Below are 16,369 nucleotides of genomic sequence, written 5' to 3'. Positions count from 1 at the left end.
TGTTCGCAGCCAGTGAGCTCCCTGTGCTGCCCCTGGGCTGTTGATGTCCTCAGCTGTCGTAGGAGAAGCGCTAGACCTGGAACCCAGTTTGTTACTGGTAAGAAGAAATGGGCTTGGCTTTTATTTATTTTTCATGTTGAAGTTTGCATGCTTTTTCTAACAAAATCAGAAAAAACTGTCTTCATTGCTTATCACATTAACACTCTAGCAAAATGTGTATCTCTGGTCTTTTTTTTCCTCTGATTTTTAACTTCACAGTTTCTAAATTTCTAATTGTCCTCATTCCCAAACATGGGGGTTGACCGTTTTCCCTTAGCTTTCATTTCAGACCATGCTTGGTCTTTAGTTCTATATGCTCAGTAGGAGCTAATGAAGGTTCATAAATGAATTTTTCTAACGCACCTTCAGGAATCCTGTCTTTCGGTTGCACTTTGGTTGTGTCTGGCCCTGTAACTTCAGGAAGATGGTTTGGCAAGTCAAAGGCCAAAGCCAAGTTGCTGGCTTAAAATTTTATAGCGGAGAGTGAAATGTTTAGTGATTGCTCCCTGTTGTTTCATGTTCTGCTTACTGAAGTTAGATTTTGCTTTGGGTTCACATTCGGACTGTGGAAACAAAGCTTTGGTGCTAGGAATAACTAGAGGCGTGTAGAGTTTGCACGTCCTTAGTCTTTTTGCTGAAATTGGGCGCCTTTTAATTCCAAATTGGATCTGGCTCTGTGTATTCTCATGGCAGAAGCAATTGTAAACTGACAGCATGGTCTAAAAGGGTCGCGTGTCCTAGGTGAATCTGACCCCGGTTTTTGAAGTCTGCCTGTGCCGAGAGCTTGCGGTCTGAGCGAGTGATTTCTTTGCCAGCGTGTCGAAGGTGTGATGCTTGTGCTGCTGCTGTTGGAACCTCACTCATGGACTTTCTGGCTTGTAACTGCTGCAGAGGTGCTGAACGGAGCTGCTGTTGTCATGCTATTGGTGATGGCTTGAAATTGGAGGGTTTTAGTGACTCCTCCTCAGGCAGATGTTAATTCAGTATTGGTAGAGGCTTAGCGTTGATTTTTTTTGCCGTACAATCATTGAGAGTTGAGTGGGCCTCTCAAATTTCATGATAAAAATATAATTAATATTTAAGGTCACTCAGAATCATTTGCCTCCCAAATTCTTGCCTTTTCTATAATTCTGTAGTTTTTCTCAATCTGAATGACAGAACTTTTTATTTTCTTCCTGTGACTCGTAACCCGTAAGGAGGGACGTGTGCTGTGGGCTGTAATTACCCATCCTCATCCCAGTCATCAGGGCGACAGTGCTGTTCCATGGAACCCTGAGCCGCGAGTACCTGCTTTGGCCCAAGGGTCTGGTTTGGTCTGTTGACAAACAGCTGCCTGGTTCTCTTTGAATTCAGAGCTGTGGTTGGAATGACCCACTTGAACAAGGGCTGATGGGTTTCGTGAATCAGAACAGGGCAGAAGAGTTTCTCTTCTCGTTTTCATACACTCTTACTTGCATCTGCTTTGGACGAAGCTGAGCGAAGAATATGGTTTTGGGGTACGTGGTGTCAAGAAATGGAAATTGCTCTAGAATCGTGTGCTCTTCTTCCATAAAAACACACTTAGGAGGAAACACTTCATTTCTGGACACTTCTACGTGCCAGGCTCAGAGGCAGTGTCTTTGCACGCTGTTATTAGCCGCTAATACCCGGAGTCATCAGCTTTTCCCCTCTTTCAGAAGTCTGGGTACTGCCCGTCTCAGATGCCGGGGTTACCCCGGGCTGTTTCGTTCTCGGTTCTTTCAGTGTGGGGCACGTGGACAGGAGGAATCCTGTGCGTTTCTCGTGTCTTTAGTTGGGTAGAAGGGAAACTCATCCACACACTGTGTCTCATTGTGCAAGGAGGCGTTCCAGGCCCCAGCTCACCTCACAGAGCTCCTTGGCAGAGGAATTTAAGAAATGTTGGAATGTCTTGGGAGTGGAGACACGGACAGGACACAGGGGAAGCCGAGAAGTGGGGTGTGTTTGTTGGTTTTTTGTACAATAAACGGTTGGAGTGGATCTGAGTTCTTCCTTAATCTGTTTTTACTTTTCGCTGAAGGGAGAGGGGGAGGAAACAGCACATTTTTGGTGGAATTCCAGTGGGCATGTTTTCCCCTGGGGAGCACGGGGCGGCTGGTGGGAGAGCGCACCAGTGAGTGTTCTGTAGTGACCCCCTAACGCGGGTCCCTAAAGCATGGAAACACCTTCAGAGAACTGGAACAGACTAAATGTCGTGTAGTTGGAATTTTTGGTTCCCTTAGATTCTGAGACAGCAAAAAGTAAACGAACAATCCCCCTACCCCCAAAACTCCCAAAGCCCCTCTAGTCCTTTTTTTTTCCTTTCCCCTGTTTTCCTTCTGTGTGCAGGGAGTTTATTTTTGTTCCCACCATTTCCCGGGGGACTGGACTGTAGCAGCTTTCATCTGTGTGCTTCATTTCTTGCCGGTGGCTTTTTGTGAAAACTCAAATAACGCACCGAGCTGAGAGGCAACCAGTTTATCCCCCCGCAACCTGACTGGGGTGAAGAGCGTGGTGAGGAGACTAGTTCTGGGTCGGTGTGCTGAGAGGGTGGCGATGTTCCTGGTTACTCTTTTTTCAAACCGTCCCAAGAGTAGGTGATGATGGTGTTTATTTGGGCTCTTACCAAGTCATCAGGTGGTATTTTCGTGTTCAAATAACCGTACTGATAGCACAAACTGAACGGGTCTTGTGTTTGCAGAAGCAGGTTCATTCTAGCTGGGGTTAAACGTTCTATACATTATTGATGCTCACTCTGAGACCGGGGGTTTGACAACATGAAAAATGAAAAGCTGGCCTGTATCCTGACAGAAGTTTGTGTAAAGTGGTTATTAAATCTGCTCGTGTTTTGTTCTTTTTGCTGTTACAACCAAGTGTTGTTTGTTTAGGGACAATTTTTAAATTATTTTTGGAGAGGGGGTAGACTGGAGTTACTGTACCTCTGCCAATGACTTACGGAGAAAGCCTGATCTGCTGCAGTTTATTTTGTGGAAGATCTACAGCTGAGCTTTCATGGATCGTTGGCTTCTTGGAAGGCTGCGTCAGGGCATGTGCTGTCAACGCAGGCCCAGGCCAAAAGGATTTTAGTAGGTGCTCAACTTTGCCATCCTTCAGTGTACTGCAAAGACCAGAGATAAAACGAGAAAGCAGATCATTGATCTTCGAGGTCTGTTCCTAAAAGATCCTCACAGTGTGTTCCGCGCCTCCAGTAGAAGTTTGGAGGGTAGACCCTTTCTGAAGAAACTTATCTACAACACTCTTTTAAATGGAGATTAATATTGTTACCAGGAAAAGGGGAGAAAAAAACCCCCAACAACAAGCCACAAAACAGCGTGTAAAATTGGAACACAAGAGCATAGGGTTTTGAAGCTTCCTGAATTCTTAACTACTAGCAAATTGCCTTAAATTTAACTTGGATTAATTCCCTGGTGATCCTTGACATTAAACGGATGTTCTGGTTTGACATGGGTAGACAGAAAACTAATTAATTCCTCTGAATTTGAGGCATATTTAATTTTCTCCCCCGAAGACCTCTCATTTAGCAGGTACAATGCTGTGACAATGCCGACTGTGGCACGGTGTGTGAGGTAGCAGACCTTTTAGACAGAGGAAGATCAAGACGTCGGCAGTAATAACTGCTGGTTCGGAAGCTGTTGCGTTCCATCGATCGGGCCGAACCTGGGCATATCGGCGGTGTTGCTTGTGTACTCGAAAGGGCAGTCAAGTGCCCCCCTGAGGGGAGGGGATGGGTGTCCTCCTCATCCATCTCTCCATCCCTTTGTACTTCAGAACAAGGACAAGTCGTTCTCTCTTTGCGTAGAGGAATGCATATTGTCATTATTTGTGCTTGTTCTCTTACATTCATCATGGTTTAGGATGTCAGGTATTTTTGCTTTCTGGTCCAAAAGATTCCTGCCCACCCTCTGCTCTTGTCCCCACTGTGCTTGGAACTGTGGGCAGGAGACAAGGACTGCACGACCTTGCTGTAATGACACGCTTGTGTTCATCCATGGCTTGCCTGGAGGGCATCTTCTGTCAAGAGCTTGGAGGGAGGGAGCGAGGGAGGTCGGTGAGCAATCTTGCACAGATTATTTGTGTGTGTGTGTGTGTTTAGTCAAAATCCTTTGATAGGAAATAAAGTCAGAGGAAGGCTATTTCCTGAAGAAGTTCTCCCATACAAAGCACCAGATAGTCAGTGCCCGAACCTCAAACTGGTCCAGTCTAAAGCAAAGGTAGCAAGAGACAATGGTTTTAATCTGGGTTTCTGCCGTAGGCAGCTTAAGCAAGGGACACGGTGAGTCTAAAAGAGACTGTTACCAACAGTGAGGGGGAACCCAACCCACTGAACTCAGCTGAATAAACACATGAAACAGTAAAGAAATAAAATCCCAAGGAATTGGTGTAATTTCCAGGTGGGAAACTTGCCCAAAGGAAAGCTGTTGTTGGACAGATCCACAAAACCAGGTGAAGACATTGACAGAGACTACTGATGCTGATCGGTATTAGACTGAGACCGAGGGAAGTTATCCTTGCAGGACATTTCCCACCCAGCCCCCACCAGTTCCAGGGAGCTGATGTCTTTATTATGGATTTTGATAGCCATGGAGGAACAGCCAAAGGAAATGCCATCTCTGAAACCTCCTGATGGCGTGGTAGTTGTATGCTGTGAGGTTTTCCTGTGTCTTCCTCGGAGCCATGTGGATGTGGCAGCTGTTGAAGACGGGATTGGTGATGGACGACTCACTTTATCCTATGTGGCAATTCCTGTTTCCTGAGGGGACAAAGATGACTCTTCAGCTCCTAAAAGTAGATGCAGCAGTGGTTTCTGGAATAAAGACAAAGCTGAATTGTCATTCTGCCTGAAGAGGTGGTTCTCTCAGACATGAAGAGGTTGGGAAGCGGTGGCAGCCACCCCCAGAGCCTGGGTTAGAGAGCTGCTCTGCTGGCTGGCTCCATCACAACCTCTTCGGGTCAGACACCTGAAAAATCCATTCTTCCACCCCCTCCCTGCCTTACTCCCTGACTCTGATTCTTAGTTTGATTTTTATTTCTTTGAGATGGTAGATGGCTTCTGTGTGAGGATCGGATTTGAGCCTCCGGGCATTTTTCAGCAGTGAATAGTTAGTGTTGTTCCAGGGGTGTAGAGCTACACCGCTCTTGACCTCTTCCAGTTCCAATATAAAAGAAATACATTCTTGGTGAGTTCTGTGCTTGATTCATCAGAAGGTTGTATGAGTTTGAACACCAGTTTGACAGGTTTGTTTTGCAGGAAGATGGTCCTTCCTCTCTTAAGGGAAGCAAATGCTTCTCAACAATTGGGGACCAGCTGATCCCACAATTCCCATTTCTGACACTGCTCTGTTCTTGCGCAGCTGGAGATGCTCGTGCAGGCAATTGTGCATAGCTGAAACTTTCCAATCATCAGGTGACTTCCCAGAAGAAAGGTCCTGTTGGCACATGCGTTCAGTGGGCTGAGAGGTGGTTTTCTAGCCAATGGTGCTTGCTGAACTGTTTTGCTAGCTGTTTTGCTGCTGTAGGTGATGTTAACAGCCCAGACGAGGGGAAGGGAGCAGAGCTCTTTCGGATCTGTCCTCCACAGTGCTGGAAACCCACTCACGTGGGTGAAGAAACTCTTAGGCTGTCCTAGGGCTGCCCGCTGCGGTGAGCCAGTTGAACAGATGGGACTGAATTTGGGTTTGAACTCAGCTCTGCTAGCAAGCTGCTTCAAGCTCTCATCAGCCTCCTTACCAACAGTGTGTGTGTTTAACCGTGTGGGCTCCAGGACCACACGACCTCAGAGGAGCAGTGATTCTGGTTTTATCAGCAACCAGCAGGAGCCGAAATCCAGGCTTCTGATCTCTGTGTCTGCCCGTAATTACATTCGATATTTGGTCTTGTCAGCAAGTACCAATTTTACAGTTGCCTGTTTGCATGTGGACCCACATACCAGTTTTACAGTTGGAACTTCTTATATTGGAACAAATTTAAGTTTTTGGGAGAAAAGAGTAGACAGCCTTAGCGTTGTGTGGCAGCTCGGCGCTCTTAATCAGTTGGACCATTAAACCACTGTTACACAGTAGATAAATCTCAATGGTAAGTTCCAAATAAGTGGTAGATAAAACGGTAGAAATTAGTGCTGAGGAGTTTGCAGAGCTGCGGTGGCGAAGGCGAGTACGGAGTTGCACAGGTAGTAAGTGCTGAGAAAGATTTGGCAGAGGGTGCCATGTCAGGCCGCTCTGCGGCTGCCAGCATCCATCACCCTAACATCCCCATCCACCCTGGCACCCTGGGGTGGTACCTTGGGAGGTTCTGGTGAGGTGTTGGGACAGGAGATGAAGCTGTGTGGGAAGAGTTGTCCGTGTTGCTGTGTTAGTTCTTTCGCGCTATTTGAAAATATTAGTGCCACTGGTTACTGTCAACGTATCCACATTTAACACCTCTTTGTCTGCTTGGGGTGTGACAGGAGGGGAATTTGAAGCATAGCTTTCAAGATACGGGGCTCTGACGTGCTGCTGGCACCAACTAGCCTTTTTTTGGATAACGGTGTCAAATTTTATGAAAGGTGATCGAAAGTCCTGTGAATTCTCAGCTTGATGGATGCTTTGCTCTTTTGCTCATAAGCGTCCTTTCTAAACGTGAGTGTTCAGGTGATGGTTAGAATTTCCCTGCCCAGTCTTGGGGTGGTTGTGGGGTGAACGTGGAGATGTTAAGTCAAGGAAGTAGCGTGCTTTATTGCAAAGTTAGAAATCTTGTGCTGGTAAGCAGTTCAGCGTCAAGTAACATGAATTTCGTAGTTCTGAGTTATTGCCAGTTTAGTTTGGGTGGGGACTGAAAATGTAGTGATCTGTGGTCTTGGACTTGCCTATTGCTCCTCCAACTTGTGAATAGGGTTTATAGCCCCTCAATGGCAATAAAGCAAGGGAAGAAGCTGGTTTCGATTGGCTGTTGCTGTCTGAGGGTTTCAGCCAGTCTGTGAGTTGGGGAAGTTGTGCTACAGAGGGCTCGTCCAGAGGTGGTCTCCATCAGCAGGGCTTCAGGTGTGGTACCGCTTTCAAAACCAAAGTTGCCTGAACCCAAGCAGTAACACCTGACAGCCGCCCCACCTCCGCAACTCGGGATAGGTTTTCTTAGCGGTCTGTAGGAATTTAAAGAAATGTTTCTCTGTTGAGCTTCACATTTAGTCCCTTTTAACATAAATAATTTGAAGTCCAGTGAAAATAAGCTGCACCGTGTGATGTGCGCAGTCACAGGCAGCGGTTGTGTTTTGTGGGATTCCTTCAGGATGACCCTGTCACTTCATTCGGTACAACTTGAGGTTTGTCTCAGCCTTTCATGAACGCACTTGTCAGCTCAAACTGGGTTTTGTAATGCTTTCATTTCCTTCCCCACACAGGACTTGTGGAAGAGGAAACACAAAGATTTCCAAATGAACAACCGAAAGGAAGATATGGAGATTGCTTCCCACTACCGTCATCTGCTGCGTGAGCTGAACGAGCAGAGGCAGCATGGCATCCTCTGTGACGTCTGCATCATAGTGGAGGGGAAAATCTTTAAGGCTCACAAAAACGTTCTGCTTGGGAGCAGTCGCTACTTCAAAACGCTCTACTGCCAGGTCCAGAAAACCTCCGACCAGGCCACCGTCACCCACCTGGACATCGTGACTGCACAGGGCTTCAAAGCCATCATCGACTTCATGTACTCCGCACACCTAGCGCTGACCAGCAGGAACGTCATCGAGGTGATGTCAGCTGCCAGCTACCTGCAGATGACGGACATCGTACAAGCCTGTCACAATTTCATAAAAGCAGCTCTCGACATAAGCATAAAGTCTGATGCCTCGGACGACCTCGTCGATTATGAACTCGGAGCCCCCTCCAGCAGCAGCACGGACGCGCTCATCTCGGCGGTGGTGGCTGGCAGGAGCATATCTCCCTGGTTAGCTCGGCGAACGAGCCCAGCCAACTCGTCCGGAGACTCAGCCATCGCCAGCTGCCACGAAGGAGGGAGCAGTTATGGAAAAGAGGATCAAGAACCAAAAGCAGACAGCCAGGAGGATGTTTCATCCCAGTCTCTTTGGTCCAGTGACATGGGCTATGGGTCTTTACGGATCAAGGAGGAGCAGGTTTCCCCGTCACATTATGGAGGGAGCGAACTCCATTCTGCCAAGGATAGTGCAATACAGAGCGCGTTCTCGGAGCAAGGAGTAGGGGATGGCTGGCAACCCACGGGGCGCAGGAAGAACAGGAAAAATAAGGACACTGTGCGGCACATTACGCAGCAAGTGGAGGATGACAGCAGGGCGAGTTCTCCGATGCCATCTTTTTTACCTGCCTCAGGATGGCCCTACAGTAGCCGAGACCCAAGTAAGTTCTTCCAGTTTTCATGGCTGCGATTAAAAAGGTTGAGATAATTAGAGCTGTTTACGGTATGATCTTACCAGCCTCTGAAACACACTGGCTTGCCAGAAACTGAAAACCTCGGGGCCCCAGCGCTACAGGCTGGTTCTCCTGTGAAAGAAGCTGGTGGTTTTGTTTTGGCCTTGAACACAGAATGGCCTAAATCACCCCCAAACCACCATTATAAGTGTTGGACTTAATGAGAGAAAAGGCTGGGATTTATTTTAGCAGGTGTGCAAACTGATGTCAAGGTTGAAGAATTTTCCTCGCGCAGTAGATTGATGATGTAATTACACCACACACGGGTATAATTTGTACTTCCCGATATTCAGGTGTCGCCTTTGCCCATGTGAGGAAACCACCGTAACTTGTTGCTGTAGTGGTAACTCGGAAGAATAATGCGGGTTTTGGAGGTGCTACGAAGGCTTGGTGTGTTTTGATGTGTGACTACTTGTAGTCTGAGATGAGAGGCAGCTTTTAACGTGTGTAGCTAGGGAAGAAGATGTTTTCTTGACATCTTTTGAATCTTTAGTGGTTACTTTCTGTCTCAGGATAACTGTCCTCTCTGATTCCCTGGCAACAAATAGGTCGGGAATCCTACTGATACAGGAGTGCGGGGTGTTTTTTTCCTGAGGACTTCAAGGGAGTGTGGTATGAAACTCCCTCAAGCTGACTTGCAGGGCTTTGCCTGTGTTTGCTGGCATACCAGAACCCCAGCCAGCCAGGAGGAGGGTGTGGGAGATCATATCCCCTTACGTTGCCAAAGGCAAATGAAAAAGGCAATATAAATAGTACTGAAACTCTGAAGAGTCTTTATGTGCTGAAGAAGGATGTTTAAGTTGCTTACATACTGCAGTTTAAAAGTGACTTTCACTGAAGGGGTAACTGTACAAATGTCTGTAGATTTATTACAGTTCACAGTTATCTGCTGCAGCAAGCTTGCATGTAATTATTCTAATTGGCTGGTGATAAAATCTAAACAACGTCAGTTAGAAGAAAAATGCGAGATAACTTGAGATAACAGTGATTTATGACGAATCCTGTTGTTGCAACGGATGTGTTTTAGGCCTGTTTTGAATGGAGATTCAGCACGGGTTGCCTGGTTTGCTGTTCACAGGCAAATACTGTTCACTGTCATGAAAAGAAGCGGGTCACTCATCCGCTCCGTGAGGTGTGCAGGGTTTGGGCAGTGCGGAATACAAGAGATTGTATCGCGGGAAGCTGAATGAGGTGTAGATACTTCCTAATTGTGAAGGAATTAAACAGAAGTGGCCTCTTTCCTTATGCCTGTTTGCAGAGGAGAGGAAGGTGGCTCCGGGCGCTGACTCGGCGCGGTGCTGAGGCAGCACATCAGCAGGCACCATCCAGTTATTTGTTCTGAATCTTGTCTTCAGGGCGGTTTCCTGCAAAAGAGGTGCTTTTGGCTGGCAGTTGAGAGCTGAAAGGTGGCAGTTGGGCAGTAGTTTTGCTATTTCACAGCTAAAGGAAAACCAAACAGCAATGTTTCTCCCTGTCAAAAAGGAGAGGAGCTCCAAGAGGCAGCAGGCATGGGGCTGCCTGGGTGGGCAGTGGCTAGCCAGCCTGGTGCTGCCCCAAGAGCAATGTGTGCGAGGTCAAACTGGCCATGCTGGGCACGGGGCTGGGGGTGTTGGAGAGAGAGCTGCTCGTGGTTTCTTCGTGTTGGCCTTCTGGAGAGGTGGGCATTCGCCTCTCTGCCCTGCTGAAAAGGGATGTTTCTCTGTGCTGTGGGCCTGAGCTCGTGGGATGGGTGTCAAGGGACTTAATGGCACGCAGTGAAGTGTGGGCTTCATGTCTCTGCGTGCTTCCCCTAAGCAGGAGGGGCCCTGTGTGCATTTTAGGTCAAATTTTCTTGTCTTTTGGGGGATTTCTTGGGGGTATGATTTCAGAGGATTTGAGATCCATGTGGGTTCAGTTTCAGTTGACACTGGACATCTCAGAGAGCAAACCTTGTGTGTGTAGGTGTGCGGGTTGGGTGAAGTCAGAGTTGGTCACTCAGGTGACCAAACCATCACTGTCTGGTCCCTACAAGCAGCGGGGTCTTCTGGTCATCTCCAGCAGGTGGAAGAATCTTCTTGTGCCTGGCTCCATCTCCAGGGCTCTGCTTAGGTTGGTTGGTGGTACCCCAGGCTCTTCCCTCTCCTGCTGGAGTCCAGAAGTAGTCAAGAGGTGTTGCAAACTTAGGTCCTGTGCATGAAGGAAAAAATCGTTTTCTTCATGAAAACAGATGATGGCAAGTGTCTGCGCTGCGCGGTGGGTATTTAGGATGTATTTAACTTTCAACTTGAGGTTGTCTCACTTAGTAGTGCCAGGCTTCCTTCTTTAAAGCAGACTGAGAAGTCTGCTGTGTCTCGCTTTTGTTAACCTCTTTATGTAGAAGTGTCCCAACCTGTTATTGTTCATGGCCAAGATGGAAAGGAACTCCTCTGCTGCGGAAGTGGGTGTTAGGTGTTCTTCCTCAGGTAGCTAAGAGGAAAAAAGTTACCTAGAACTCTTTGTTCTTTGAGGCTCATTCACGTTTCTGATCCATTCAGTTATTTGAAGGTGCTGCTTGTTCAGTCAGAGAGCCCTCACTGGGGGGTAATTCGGGTACCGTTTGCAAATGCCTCTGTACTGGAGGACTGGCAGTGACCTTCTGGCAATGTGCAAGCTGAGTTCGGAGAGTCCATCTTAACAGTCCACCGTTGGCGTCATCCTCCTGAAATTGTTCACTGTGCTCCAGCAAGGTGCAGCGATTTGGAAGGTGGATCTTGCAAGTAACCGTTGCATCCCCCTATCTGATTGGCGGTCATCTGGGGCAGTGTACTTCACAGGTTGAAACCCTGCTCTGTAATATACTCCTGTGCTCCACAGGATTGCTGGATTTATGTGCGTTGCGAAGAAACTCGTGGTTGTCACTGAAACTTTGCTTTTGACCCAGCTAACTGCTTGTTTACACTTTGTAGTGGTGCTTCTTTCAGGGGGAACCGTGTTCCTATCCATACAGGCAGGGTGTGCTGAAGTGATCGAGATCGAGAATGTGACAAAGCTCTCGGTTTCTGCAGGGTGGAGTCCGTCAGCCTCAGTTGATGAGGACTGTCTTGTCAGGCTAGTTTCAGTTTGTTAATTTGGACTCTCTCTTTAGCATAGAACACGTTAGGTTTTTTTCTTTCACATCCTGTTTGGGTTGTTCAGGATGTCAGTCTGTCCTTCCGCCTGTGAAACACTCATATATACGTTTTCCTCACCAAGCTGCATTAACTTGGACCAGCGATTTCCAACATAAACTGAAGGATGGGCTTTTATAAATAATAACTTTATTCAGAACTGAGCCAAGAGGAATTTCCTCCACAGACCTGCCAAAATAACAGGTCTGCCTTTTATTTTAACCTTTTTCCTTGAATTTCGTAGGTTTTCTAAAGAAACGTATCGCTCTTTATCAGTCTTAATAAAAAATATGCTTACAAAATTCCAAGCATCCTCATTTTCCTGAGGCTGCTGTTCCTCTAATGTTGAGAGATAAAGTTGTTACATGATTACACGTCCCGAGTGCGTGGACTACGGGAGCGGGTGGTATTCAAAAGGCTCTCGGCAAACAGGGCTGGTTTTGCCTCTTGATGCGGTGGAACGCTCTGTCCCTTGGAGGGTGTGTTTTGAAGAACTTATTGATGGTTTTATTAACGTGTTAGTTCAAGCACAGTAGTTATGAATCAGGAATTTAATCCCAAGGAAATACTCCCACACATCTTCTGAGTGTTGGCACCCTAAAGCTGCGAGTCAGTTTTTGTGTGCCAATTGACTGTGAAATGAAGCTAATTATTCTCAAACACAACAGCCGTTCGTAGAGACGCTGCAGCTTGGGAACTCTGCTTCACCGTGGTTGTGTGTAGAGGAATTGCTGTCTTCTGTAAGAGCTGCTTCAGGGCTCGGGAAAGCCCAGAGTAGTGACCTCCACTACTCTGCCCCCCGGGAAGGGCGGGCAGGACTCCACCAGATCCTTCTGCCTTCGCAGAGTTCCAAGTTCCTTCGGTATTTTTGAGAGGGAGGCAAGAAACTGCTCAGTCTAGCTGAACTCTCAGCTCTTTCCGTGCAGGTGAGGTGTGTTCCTGTGCTGGTAGGTGAGTGTGTAGACTGCCTCGTTATAGGACGTGTTTATTCTTGAAAAAGTCTTTTTCTCAGCAGTCTACCAGGCTTCTTGCAGCTCTTTCATGTTTTCAATGCAGATCTTCCAATCTTTCCTTGATTTTTAAATTATTTTTCAAAAAGCGAACATCCCGTTGTTTCTGTTGCGATGCTTGGCAAGCACATTAGACCAAGCAGTGGAACAGAGGTTTTGTATAATGAGAAGAGGGGCAAGAAAGGAGCGTGGTGTTTGTACTGTGGTGTTTGAGGACCTCTTTAAGATTTTTGTTCTGCAAAACCTCTGTAATACTTCTGGCTTTACATGATGCTTTATAAATAATCAATTTACCTGTCCTGAGGAGAATGAAAAAGCTGATCTTCAGGCTAGCACTGGAGATTAATATTAATGAGGAAATACAGAAAAGGCAGTGTGAGCGAGCTCAGAAAGAACGGGATTTTGCCATTGGCGACAGAGGCTGTTGGGTGTGAAGGGTTGTGCCAGCATGGAGTGGGGATGGGGAAAGGGGAGGAGAGGTGGGGCGGAGGAGGAGAGAGGAGAATAGGGAGAGGGAAGAGGGATAAAGAAAAAGAGAACTAGAACAAGTTCGGAGAACCAATGAGTCTGAGGTTGGTGTAGTAAGAGGCAGGAGGTGCAGGAGCAGGGCTGCAGCAGGACAGGTCTCTGCTGGGAATACCTGCTGAGCACTGAGGCTGAAGGAGTGAGCTGAGTTTTGGGCTTTTGTACCCAGCTATTCCCGTCAGAGATAACAGACCTCGATCCCTCCTAGCCAGTCATTCTTCACTCTTCTTTTTCTGCAGCCCAATAGGAAAACCCTTTTGCTGCAGCTTGAAATACAGCCGAAACCCATCACCGGGACAGAATACAGACGTTCGCTCTTCCTTTGGATGGGTTTTGCTTTGAGGAGGTGGAGTCTCCAACCCATCTGCCATGGTCTGAGTTCTGGCTGCGAAGTGAAAACTTAAGGTTTTGTCACAGCCAGGAATGAACTCTAGGCTGGTTAAAATTCCCGTTAATACTTGATGTCCTCAGACAACACGGGCTCAAACTGTGAGAGTTGCCCGCTGTGAGGTCACTATTTAGATCATTCATTTTGGAGAGATGATGTTTTAAGGATAGATGTTTTGGATCAAAATGTTCTGCTCATTGGAAAGCTGTCGGAGTGTTTTTGAGGGTAGGTGATAGCACATTACAGATTGTCTGTCACTTGGAAAATTCAGGTAGTTACTGCATTTTTTCCACCTGCTTTTCATGGAGTTGTAGCGTTGGTGCAAGGTATTAAAATAATCTTTGCTCCGACTGAGGGGGCTTCACTGATGTTTTTCCTGGGGAGGTATTTCAATGCCTAAAGCAGCGGTGGTTGCCGATGACAGGCTTTCCTTCGCAGCCAGACCTGGAGGAGTTATAGCGCTCTAATGCCTCCCCCAGAATTCTTGCTTAGCACCGAAATCAGCTTAGCCCATGTGTGGCATTCCGCTGGCTCTCGGAGCTGCCCAGGTTTCAAGCCCCTCTTTGGCACTTTGTTCGTGTGTGCTGAGTATCCAGTTCCCTATGTGGAGGCAGCTGCTGGTTGCAGCAAAAAGCAAAACCAAACATTAAAAAAACCCAACCAAAATCCAAAACCCAGCCCAAACCCTCCTGACCTCTGTCTCCATGTGCCGAATGTTGGAGAAGCAGTGCAGGGTGCTCAGTGACTAAGGCACGTTCTGCCTGTCGCAGGCTAAGGGAATTATTAGGCTGCTGTCTTTGCAGGGATGACTCGGGAGTTCCTGTTATTAAAGGGTTAGGTCAGGTTATTTTCAAGTTTGGAAGCTAAAATCATTGCTTTAAACCCAGACACTTACTCCCTGGCTACACCCTGACTTTAAAATGGTTCCACCCTAAACCAGCTTTAGCTCAAAGCTCAGAGACTGTTTCCTCTCCCCACCCTGCATTCCATTTTCCCCAGGCTCCAGAGCCCTCCTCCTCCTCCTCCTTCTCCCTGCGGTAACAGCCCTGATTCTGTTAATCTGCTTTAGCTCCCAGATCAGAGGCATTTCCCCTCTCTCAAGTGCCCTTCTCGCCATCTTACTGGTTCATGTGCCAAGGTTACACTGCGTTCATCTCGACAGAGATACCAACTTGGCAAAAAAAATTTTTTTTACCCTCTTTTTGTTTCTTTCCTAAAATTGCAAGTGAGAAATGAAGAAGGTTTTAGAATTTTAACATTAAAAAAATTTCTAATCCTGCCTTGCCATGGTGACTGGTTGGGACTTTCACTTTCCTATTCAAAGGGTGCTTTTGCGTTAAAACGGAGCCAGAACTGATTCTACAGCTGCGGCGTCCAGGAGTCAAACCTGAAGACTCACTTTGCCGTATTGGTCTCAGGTTTGGGGTTGTTTTGTTGATTTTTTGCATTTCTTACCAGCTTTCAGAAGGTCAGTGTTAGTTCTGGGGATTTCACTCGGCATGCCGCGGTGTCGGGTGCCCTGGTGTTCCTGTCCAGTGGGATGCTCGGATGTTGTCTTTCCATCCCGTCACGTTTGTGTCTGTCCACATGCAGACAGACGTGCGGCAGGAGACTGTCTCTGCTGAGCAGCAGCAGAGCAGCAGCAATGCTCTCTCTGTGGGGCTGGGAGGCTCAGAAAGAGAGGTTCCGCCTCCAATCAACCTTAGTATTTTTAAAGGGATCATCTGTGGGAAGTGACCGTACAATTCTCTGCGTATTTTGGGGAAACAAGCGTGGCTTAAAGTATTTCTGCACTGCCCAGTCATTGCTGCTCCTGCAGGGACCACTTGATTGCTCTGCTTCAGAAGCAGTGAACTCATCCAGTTTGACCATTTCTCTCTCTTTGGATTTGGGTGTTTTGTTGTATCCTGTTGCGGGGAGGATGAGTTCCATGGCCAGGTTTACTCTGTGGCCCTACAGACATTTCAGTTGAGGTCACTGACAGGCAGGGGGAGAGCAGCAGCAAGCAGCTGGGTTTGGGCCAGGAGCTGCTTTGGCTGGCACAGAGCACAGAAGAATACCTGCAGAATTCAGTGGCAGGAAAATAAATATTACAGGAGAGAGATAAAAATTGAGTGTTCTTTTTTTCCTTCCGCCTGGAGGAGTGGAGGAAATTTTGCAGTTGATATTTGTACACTGCTCTCTGTTGTGAGGGAAACAAAGATGGAGATAGAGTTGTGCTTTTGGAATAGCAGTGCAGAAATACCAACATAAAACCAGGTCATACTTGTGTAGAACAAGCCTGGTTTATTTTAGAAATATTGCTGCAGAGGTATGGAGGAGAATGTTTCTGTTGGTAAAACATGGAGAACATCTCTGGCTGGAGGATGGTTTCGAAGCCGGTGTGAGGAGTGCAGCCTTTCAGCTGGCACAGACTGCCCCGAGCCCTCCAGAAGCAGCGAGGGCCTTGGAAGCCGGCAGGGTTGTGCAGGACGGTGTTTTTCAGCAGCCCCGATCCCGACGGTGCAGGACAGTGCCCCAGATTGTGAATCATGGCTGAGAAACTGTGGTAGGACTCAAAGCTAGAAGAGGAGGGAAGGGAAAGCGCAGCCTGAAGGAGACCGTGGGTTTGGTTCCGTAAGGGTTCGCTTAAGAGCTCTTGAAGAAACACGAAGGCAGTTTTCAATGATCATACGTGTTGTGGTTAAATCCTGGTGTTTGCCAGATAGTTTCCCAAGTTACGAGGTCGGGGCTGCTTTCGAGCGCTGCGCGCGTGTCTCACATCCACATGTATACGATTACGTTTGTAAAACAGTGCTAATCAAAACCAGTCCGGCTCGTGGCATTGCCTCCCTGCCCCCGCACGCCAGC

At 47.4% G+C, this 16,369-nt stretch overlaps 1 protein-coding gene across 1 annotated transcript in view; it reads left to right on the top strand.

Annotated features, from left to right (window-relative positions):
- The first annotated feature begins 43 nt into the window (after positions 1–43).
- ZBTB46 (zinc finger and BTB domain containing 46) overlaps positions 44–16,369 on the top strand; it is a 36,488-nt gene continuing 20,162 nt past the window's right edge. Inside the window, exons 1-2 of the mRNA XM_010145179.1 lie at positions 44–97; positions 7,430–8,399. Of these exons, the coding sequence (XP_010143481.1) occupies positions 44–97; positions 7,430–8,399 (1,024 nt within the window). The remainder of the gene's footprint in view (positions 98–7,429; positions 8,400–16,369) is intronic.

This window comes from Buceros rhinoceros, unplaced genomic scaffold (assembly GCF_000710305.1).
Source record: "Buceros rhinoceros silvestris isolate BGI_N320 unplaced genomic scaffold, ASM71030v1 scaffold23310, whole genome shotgun sequence".
NCBI classification, from domain to species: domain Eukaryota; kingdom Metazoa; phylum Chordata; class Aves; order Bucerotiformes; family Bucerotidae; genus Buceros; species Buceros rhinoceros.
This window is presented reverse-complemented; position numbering and strand designations above follow the sequence as displayed.